The sequence below is a fragment of the Ovis canadensis genome, chromosome 1, assembly GCF_042477335.2.
Source record: "Ovis canadensis isolate MfBH-ARS-UI-01 breed Bighorn chromosome 1, ARS-UI_OviCan_v2, whole genome shotgun sequence".
Lineage (NCBI taxonomy): Eukaryota > Metazoa > Chordata > Mammalia > Artiodactyla > Bovidae > Ovis > Ovis canadensis.
Window position 1 is genome coordinate 62,281,799 of NC_091245.1, and position 9,699 is coordinate 62,291,497.

General features: G+C 39.3%; 1 protein-coding gene and 1 non-coding gene across 4 annotated transcripts in view; one reads left to right on the forward strand and one right to left on the reverse strand.

Moving 5' to 3' along the window:
* The window catches only part of LOC138443640 (uricase), a 36,564-nt gene that overhangs the window by 23,051 nt on the left and 3,814 nt on the right, over positions 1-9,699 (reverse strand). The window contains exon 1 of one of the 3 annotated variants that reach the window (XM_069596395.1): positions 9,500-9,660. The exons of the other annotated variants lie outside the window; for them this stretch is intronic. Within the exon in view, the coding sequence (XP_069452496.1) occupies positions 9,500-9,607 (108 nt within the window). The 5' untranslated portion in view covers positions 9,608-9,660. Of the gene's footprint in view, positions 1-9,499; positions 9,661-9,699 lie in introns of those variants that run through there. 3 annotated transcript variants of the gene reach the window in all.
* On the forward strand, positions 5,191-5,263 carry TRNAG-CCC (transfer RNA glycine (anticodon CCC)). The gene has a single exon. It is a non-coding gene; the product is annotated as a tRNA-Gly (tRNA).

Genomic DNA, 9,699 nt, shown 5'->3' on the forward strand with positions numbered 1-9,699 from the left:
CGCTCAGTCATATCTGACTCTTTGTGAACCCATGAATCGTAGCATGCCAGGCCTCCCTGTCCATCACCAACTCCCGGAGTCTACCCAAACCCATGTCCATCAAGTCGGTGATGCCATCCAGCCATCTCATCCTCTGTCGTACCCTTCTCCTCATGCCCCCAATCCCTCCCAGCATCAGGGTCTTTTCCAATGAGTGAACTCTTCTCATGAGGTGGCCAAAGTATTGGAGCTTCAGTTTCAACATCAGTCCTTCCAATGAACACCCAGGACTGATCTCCTTTAGAATGGACTGGTGGAATCTCCTTGAGGTCCAAGGGACTCTCAAGAGTCCTCCAACACCACAGTTCAAAAGCATCAATTCTTCTGTGCTCAGCTTTCTTCACAGTCCAGCTCTCACATTCATACAGGACCACTGGAAAAACCAAAGCCTTGACTAGACGGACCTTTGTTGGCAAATATGCTTGAATATGCTATCTAGGTTGGTCATAACTTTCCTTCCAAGGAGTAAGCATCTTTTAATTTCATGGCTGCAATCCATCTGCAGTCATTTTGGAGCCCCCAAAAATAAAGTCTGACACTGTTTTCCACTGTTTGCCCATCTATTTCCCATGAAGTGATGGAACCAGATGCTATGACCTTACTTTCCTGAATGTTGAACTTTAAGCCAACTTTTTCAGTCTCTTCTTTCACTTTCATTGAGAGGCTTTTTAGCTCCTCTTCACTTTCTGTCAGAAGGGTGGTGTCATCTGCATATCTGAGGTTATTGATATTTCTCCCTGCAATCTTGATTCCAGCTTGTGCTTCTTCCAGCCCAGTGTTTCTCATGATGCACTCTGCATATAAGTTAAATAAGCAGGGTGACAATATACAGCCTTGACATACTCCTTTTCCAATTTGGAACCAGTCTGTTGTTCCATGTCCAGTTCTAACTGTTGCTTCCTGACCTGCATACAGATTTATCAAGAGGCAGCTCAGGTGGTCTGGTATTCCCATCTCTTTCAGAATTTTCCACAGTTTATTGTGATCCACACAGTCAAGCATAGGCAATAAAGCAGAAATAGATGTTTTTCTGGAACTCTTGCTTTTTCAGTGATCCAGTATATCTGCAATTTGATCTCTGGTTCTTCTGCCTTTTCTAAAACCAGCTTGAACATCTGGAAGTTCACAGTTCATGTATTGCTGAAGCCTGGCTTGGAGAATTTTGAGCTTTACTTTACTAACGTGTGCTGCTGCTAGGTCACTTCAGTTGTGTCCAACTTACTAGCGTGTGAGATGAGGGAATTGGGCAGTAGTTTGAGCATTCTTTGGCATTGCCTTTCTTTCAGATTGGAATGAAAACTGACCTTTTCCAGTCCTGTGGCCACTGCTGAGTTTTCCAAATTTACTGGCATATTGAGTGCAGCACTTTCACAACATCATCTTTCAGGATTTAAAATAGCTCAACTGGAATTCCATCACCTCCACTAGCTTTGTTTGTAGTGATGTTTCCTAAGTCCCACTTGACTTCACATTCCAGGATGTCTGGCTCTAGATGAGTGATCACACCATCGTGATTATCTGGGTCGTGAAGATAATCAAGCCAAGATTATCGAGCCCATCTTTGCAAGAAATGTTCCCTTGGTATCTCTAATTTTCTTGAAGAGATCTCTAGTGTTTTCTACTCTATTGTTTAACATCCTCTATTTTTTTGCATTGATCGTTGAGGAAGGCTTTCTTATCTCTCCTTGCTATTCTTTGGAACTCTGCATTCAGATGCTTATATATTTCCTTTTCTCCTTTGCTTTTTGCTTCTGTTCTTTTCACAACTATTTGTAAGACCTCCTCAGACAGCCATTTTGCTTCTTTGCATTTGTTTTTCTTGGGGATAGTCTTGATCCCTTTCTCCTGTACAATGTCACGAACCTCTGTCCATAGTTCATCAGGCACCCTGTCTATCAGATCTAGTCCCTTAAATCTATTTCTCACTGCATAATCATAAGGGATTTGATTTGGGTCATACCTGAATGGTCTAGTGGTTTTCCCTCCTTTCTTGAATTTAAGTCTGAATTTGACAATAAAGAGTTCATGATCTGAGCCACAGTCAGCTCCTGGTCTTATTTTTGCTAACTGTATAGAGCTTCTCCATCTTTGGCTGCAAAGAATATAATCAGTCTGATTTCAGTGTTGACCATCTGGTGATGTCCATGTGTAGAGTCTTCTCTTGTGTTTTCAGAAGAGGGTGTTTGCTATGACCAGTGCGTTCCCTTGTCAAAACTCTATTAGCCTTTGCCCAGAAAGCAAGTAGTTACCATGACATACCAAGAAAGATAGAATGGAAGCTACCCTTCATATCCCTACTCCTGCTCACCAATCCAACTTTGTATTCTACCACATTCTACTTCAAGCTGCACTTTGGCTATCCTGAGCTAATTGTGGTCACCCTGGCTCTGCATACTTTCTGCTCTGCCAGTAGGCCTTTGAATTTACTATTACTTCTTTCTTGAACATTCTTATCTTCCTCGCTATCTGACTACCAATCTCTTCACCTGACTAACTTCTGACTCAGCTTCTTCAAACCTTAGATGTCACTTCCACTAGGTAATCTGCCCCAGCCCTTCAAGTCTGAAGTAGGTGCCCCTTCTGTGTGATCTCAAAATGCTCTGTTATTGCCTTATCAGAGACTTTATCAAGTAGAACTATAACTGCCTCTTCATGTGTGTGATTTGTTCAAAAATAGTAAGCCATGAAAGCAGAAACAATTTCCATCTTGGTTGCCATAGCAACCCCCGTGCTCAGCAGAGTGCTTGGAACATAAATAGGTGCCTAATAAATGTACTTGAATGACTGACTGCTGCCCCATCACCTGCACCTCTTGTGTAGTGACACAGACTCACTCGTTCATGAAAATGCCCCTAAGATTTCAATACAGGAAGAGCTGCTTCAGCTCAGAACCCCCATCAGGAAGTTCCTCTTCCTAGAAAAGAGGGGAAGGCATCTTCTGCTGTCTGATCACCATAGCACAGAGATCACAGGAACAGCTGGCCGGAGAATAAGGTCAGGAAGGGCAGAGTTGAGGGTAGACAGAGTCAGTGACACAGCACAAAGCGTTCACAATGCTAACAAGACAGAGCGCTCCAGCACCACACAGCCACCCGGGGTTCATGGGTGACACATGCCGGAGAGGTCAGCAACCGTAGAAAGCCCCTGCCTAGGCCTTGGCACTCCAGCAAAGGCTGAGTAATTATGTTTACTGAGCAAATGAGTCAGAATAAAGAGGACATAACCATCTGAGGCTGGAGCAAGAAGGAATAAGAACAGTGTGGGACACTCAAGAGTCCCTCAGCAGGACCTGACAGAACAGATAATGGCCCAGGCCAGACTGAAGTTGTTCTCCTCAGTGAAGCCTCCCCAGTTCTGCAGTCTGAGAATCAGAAGTAGGTGCCAGAATCCTATTGTGTACACTGCACAGTGTGGGGCATAGATCCACATCCAAGATAACCGGATAGGAAGATACCAAGGCTGCTCTCATCTGCAGGGTGGGTGGGGAGCTGAGAGGATGGAATCAGATGGGCCAAGTGTGAGTTACTGTTCTGCCACCTATTAACTCTCTGAATGGAGGCAAATTTCTTCATTTGTAAAACCAATAATACTAGAGCCAATCTATCAGGATTGCTGGGAGGATTATATGACCAAAATAAACATAAAACACTTAGAAAAGCACCTGGCAAATAATAAATGTTCAACAAACATTAGCTATGATTACCATTAATAAACAATAATTGTATGTCATATTTTGCATCAAAGGGTTCTTCCAGTTACCATTAGAGAGAAACACTCAGGCTCCACGTCAGTCCAGAACTAGAGTGGCTAAACTCAAAGACTGCTTTTATGATCCAGCCTACTTCTGCCTTCATACTTTGATTGTCCTTCCTCAGGCTTATGTGGCTTGGGGGAACAAAGTTATAAAAGAAAACTTAATTTCCTAGAGCAGTACTCTCGCCAAAATATCAGTAGGAGTAAATCTATACTTGGCACTGCACAAGAAAAGTTCCCTTTTCTTAGACAAGTCTTGAAATATAAAGGAAAAGAGAATCATTGATTGCCTCTAAGTAATGTTGGAGAGAACTCTCAGAGATTTTAAATGACTCATGCATTTTCACTTCTGCAGTGAGATACTGAGTGTTCTGTTTTTCCCAGATCACACTGAAAGTGAAGTAGGTTGTCACTACAGGTTTAGGATTTGCTAGCCTGGAGTCTGTTAAGGTCTATAAGGTCTAGTGGATGGATCTGAGGTCGAAAATATTAGGAAAGACAAGAGAAAGCTGTTATAAATTTAAATTTTAGAATGACTAGAATTTTCTCTCAAGTATTAAAGGAGCTCTTGTAAGCACATCTCTACGCACGATAATAGAGGGAAATACAGAAGTGCAAGCTATTTTGGACTCATCACTCATGTATAAATACCAATTCAGTTGCAGTGTGCAGTGATAGATGGAAGAACTCAGCCAGGAAACATGCCTCCCTCCTTGTCTTTGGAATGTGTTAGAGAAGTCCTTCCAATTCTCTGCCTAGGTTCTTCCTTTGCCTGGGTATTTTCTTGGGCATTTGTGAACAAGAAGACTTCCAAGAAAAATGCTGAACTAATATGAGAAAAAAAGAGCATTCATATGAACCATCTTAATATCATGTTGGTGGATCTTAATAACATATAATGATAAAAACAATAATGATAAATAACAACCTTAGAGGCAACTGTTTTGTTTTGTTTTGTTTTTGGCTGCTTAGGATCTACTAAATGTCAGATGGAAAAATATTGATATCTCGTAGAAAATGTCATGTTGCTTTAGGTTGTAGAGTGGCTCATTTTTACTATCAAAGGGGGATATGCCTCAAGTTATGTTCAAAGTGTTTTGACTAACACTAAGGGATTTGTCAAGCAGAGGTTTCAAGAACAATGTAAAAATTCATAAGCATAATTATTGTGGAAAAGGCGACCTGTCACCTAATGAAGACTCCATTTATAGGTGCTCAGTTATCTCATACTTCTGCCTGTTACAAAGGAAGAGAGACTCATTACTAAATGCAAAAGGAAATGCTAATTTTCTTCTTGCCAGCCTCTCAAAGGTAGCAACAGCCTTAGCTGAAACAGGCCTCTGGAGCCTCTAGAATTAGGGGCAAGAAATCTCACAACAAAGAACTGATGGAGGGACTTCCCTGGTGGTCCAGTGGTTAAGACTCTGTTCTCCCAAAGCAGGGGCCCCGGGTTCATTCCCTGGTCAGGGAACTAGAGCCTGCAACTGAAGATTCCTCTTGCCACAGCTATGACCCAACACAGTCTGTAAATAAATAAATAAATATGTTTTTTAAACTTTGTAAAAAAAAAATTTTTTAATTGATGGAGACTTCCAAACATGCAGTTGGAAGGAAATTCTACTAAAACGCATACACTGAAAGATTTCTCTTTCCTAATGTGTAAGACTTACAAGTGAAAATAAGAGTAGCAACCATTTAGTGAGGGTTTGATGCGTGTTGGGAAATTTACATGTATGATTTCCTCTAACCCTTTACCAGAACACTGTGAAGCAGATATCCTTATCCAAGTTTCACAAAGGAAGACTTTAAGGTTAAGTACTTGTCAAAGTCACACAGTTATTGGGTGACAGAGGCAGGAGGAAAACCCAGCCCATTTGCCCTAAAATGATATGTTCTATCTTACTACATCAAAGTCCCTACACTCATTAGGGAGAGAAAGGGAGTACTCTGATCCCAACAGAAGGAGGGACGTGGACATGCTACTGTAGAAACTTGCGCTTCTATACATTTAAAAATTTTCCATCCATTAAAGACCTACACTATCTAATCTATTCCTCACAAAAGCCCTGTGATTTGGTGGAAAGAACACTTATTTTAAAATAAGCTACGTCAGTGATGTTAAGCAAGTTTCCTGAAGTCACATAGCTGACAGGCAGATTGTCTGGTCCTCTTCTGATTATTCTCCTTATCTTTTCTTTTAACCACATTTTCATCAACAATTCTTTATATTACAAATACCTGGGCCATTTTGCTTGTCTCAGCCCATTTCATCAAAATAACAATGCAACAAGCGTATCAACTTTTTCTTTCACTTTGTCACATTCTAGATTTTACTCTGTATATTAATAGGGTTTTTTTTTTAACAGTTTGAGCAAAATTAAAGTTTGGCTTAAACATAACAATGTTGTAGTACATAGGTTAAAGTAGCACAGTCGTGTCTGACTCTTTGCGACCCTGTGGACTGTAGCCTGTCACACTCCTTTGTCCACAGAATTCTCCAGTCAAGAGTGCTGGAATGGGTTGCCATGCCCTTCTCCAGGGGATCTTATCCACCCAGGGATCGAACCCACCTCTCCCACATTGTGGGCAGATTCTTTACCGTCTGAGCCACCAGGGAAGCCATGCCTCAAAGAGTTATTGAGGCTAAAGAAACAAAGCCAGCAGTCTAATTCCTAGGAGTCCTTGCAAGATGAATGCGCTGTGCTGAAGCCAACATAGACCATGGTCTGGACAAACCCAGCTATATCTCATCCTCACATTCTCACATATAAAGCTTTAAGGAACATGAACTCATAATGAAAAATCAAAAGCATACATAGTAACAAGGTATCTTGAGAGAGAGTCACAGAAATAACAGGTAGCAAAGTCTGAGCTGCAAAGAGTTCAGATACTGGAATTATCAGACACAAAATGTAAAATCATATATTTAATATTTTTTACAGAAATAAAAGAGAAAATTAAGATAGCTTGTCTTGAACAAAAAATTTAAAAAACCATAAAAAAGACCAAGAAAATTTGAAAAAGAATCCAACAGAGCTTCTAGAAATGCACTAATAAGTGGATTAAGAAACAGACTGAAACAGAAAAAATTAGTTATTTGTAAGAGAGATTAAGTAACAATTTACTCTTGCCAAAGAGATTGATCTGGGAGACTGACCCAAATAAAGAATCAGAGATTAAAGCAGATACACAGGAGATCGAATATATGAAAGAAACATAAAATGTATTTACAAAACAGAAACAGACTCACAAACATAGAAAACAAACTTATTGTTACCAAAGGGGAAAGGTTGGAGGAAGGGATAAGTTAGGAATTTATGAGTAACATATACACAACTATTATATATAAAATAGATAATTAACAAGGACCTACCGTACAGCACAGAGAACTCTAGACTCAATATTTTGTATCTTAGTCACTTTGTTGTACATCTGAAACTAACAAAACATTGTAAATCAACCATACTTCAATGAAAAAAAAATTTTAGAAAAAGAATAGTATAAAAATGTTCTAGAAAGATATGATAAAGATAAAGTGAAAGAGGCAAAATTTGGAGAGATTAAGACTGAGCTTTTTGCAACTAGAGATTATTTTACGAAGTCAGAAAGACAAATATCGTATGATATCACTTATATGTGGAATCTAAAATATGACACAAATGAACCTGTCTTTGAAACAGAATCAGAGACCCAGAGAACAGACTTGTGGTGGGGAGAGGGTCAGCGGAGGAATGGACTAGGAGCTTGGGGTTAGCAAATGTAAGCTTTTATACGTAGAACAGATAAACACCCAGACCCTACTGTATAGCACAGAGAATTACATTCAATATCCTATGATAAGTCATAATGGAAAAGAGTATTTAAAAAAGAATATGTGTGTATAACAATCATTTTACTGTATGGCAGTAATTAACATTGTAAATCAACTACACTTCAATTTAAAAAGACAGGTTTTCTAGAATTACTGGATGAATTAATGCAAACTTCTAACCATAAAACAAGAAGCCCAGTGCCAAGTGAAGAACTCATCTTTGTTCACTATACTTGGCCAAGTTACAATGAAGGGAGTTTTCTACGATTTCTTCTATAAAGATTGAATCATTATGACAGAGACATGGTATCTTCATAATATTGTATTACTTTGGCTTCAAAAGTAGGTAATGTGAAAAACATTCTGCCCAGTTTGTTTTGTCTATCCGTTAAATTCATTGTGTTTCCTTCCATGACATTACTTTGCTGTTTTTAGTAAAAACCCAGGACACACTGGAATTTAGGCTTTAGGGTAATGTTGAAATCCCTGGATCCCCTCAGTGTCTGGGGTGCACTGTTTGACACTTAGTGATTGCATAATGAAGGCTGTTGACTGACAACCAGCATGATCAGGTCAGAAACAGGAGATAAGAAAGCTTATTGAAAATGACATCTCCAAGAAAAGAAGCTACCTGTTTTTCCAGACCTTGAAATAAAATTAGCTTTAGCAAAACCATCCTAATACAGATATCCTAAAGCCCAGTCACAGGAAAGGCTCAGGTTGAAGTGAAAATAATCTTAGCTATCATTTACAGATCATTTTCTATTTGCCATGCACGGTGCTAAGTGTGTAGGTTGCCCAGATGGAACAGTTGGTAAAGAATCCGCCTGCTAATGCAGGATAATGCAAGAGATGCAGGTTTGATCCCTGGGTCAGGAAGATCCACTGCAGGAGGAAATGGCAACCCACTCCAATATTCTTGCTTTAAAAATGCTAAGGACAGAGGGGCCTGGCAGGCTGCAGTCCATCAGATTGCAAAGAATCAGACACGACTGAGTGACTAAGTATGCATGCATGTGCTAAGTGTGTAATGAGGAGAAAACATGAATTATTTTCTATCTTATTCAACAAAAGTTCTTTAGCTTACATAACTGAAAACAAGTTCCTTATATTTTCTATGAATTAATGAATCTTAAGCCTAGTGTGTTCATCTATTATCATAATATGAAAAGGTATCACAAGATAAATATGAATAAAATTAAATTTATTTCACTTTAACTTAGAAAAGTAAACTTCATGCTATGAAATTTTTAAAAAATTGATGAAAAGCTTGGGTTTGCTGAGATCATTTTAATCTGAGTGCAGTAAAAACACGCATTAAATAATATGATACCCATGGAGGAATAGTCAGAAAAAGGCTTCTCAGTTTACCAGTTTGGTAACCAGATACAGCACAGCCTTGATCCCAGGCCAGTAATTCTCAAAGTTTAAAGTACAGCAGATCACCAAAAACCTAGTAATTAAGGTAGATTCCTGACCCAACTGGAAGGATTTTTATTTATCAGGTTTGGATCAAGACCCACAATTTTATTCTTCTTGCAGGCACCTCAGGAAAATATGGACAGGTGGTCCAGAATATTTCACACAAAATTCTATTATAGGAGAACTAGCTCTCTCTTTCCTATGAACCCCCAAGAATCCTGAATAACTCCAGTTCAACCATAGAAGTGATCCAATTTGCAAGGGTCCAGTTTAGTCTGAATCCTTAAGTAACTCTGATCTGGATCCATAATCAAAGAGACAGATCAGAGCCATAATTATTTTCAGGTATAAAGTAAACTACCATTTATTATGACAGCATCTTTAATAACTGATTAAAAAAACAGCAGGCGCTTACAGAAATTTTTTCATATGCCCATCCATCTCTTCCCTCCTCCAAAAAGAGAATAGGCTCACCTTTTGATAGTCATTATGGTAATGAGCCATTCTCCCTTTGTTTTCAACTTCAGATTCAGTTTCAAGAGCGACAAAGAATAATTTGGGCAAAACCAATGCTTGCAACATTTTTCATTTGATCTGAAGCAAGAGTGGTCAGTATGTTTATCTGATTGCATTGTAACCTATTGGACAGCAAAGCCTCTTTGAAGTAAAGCACC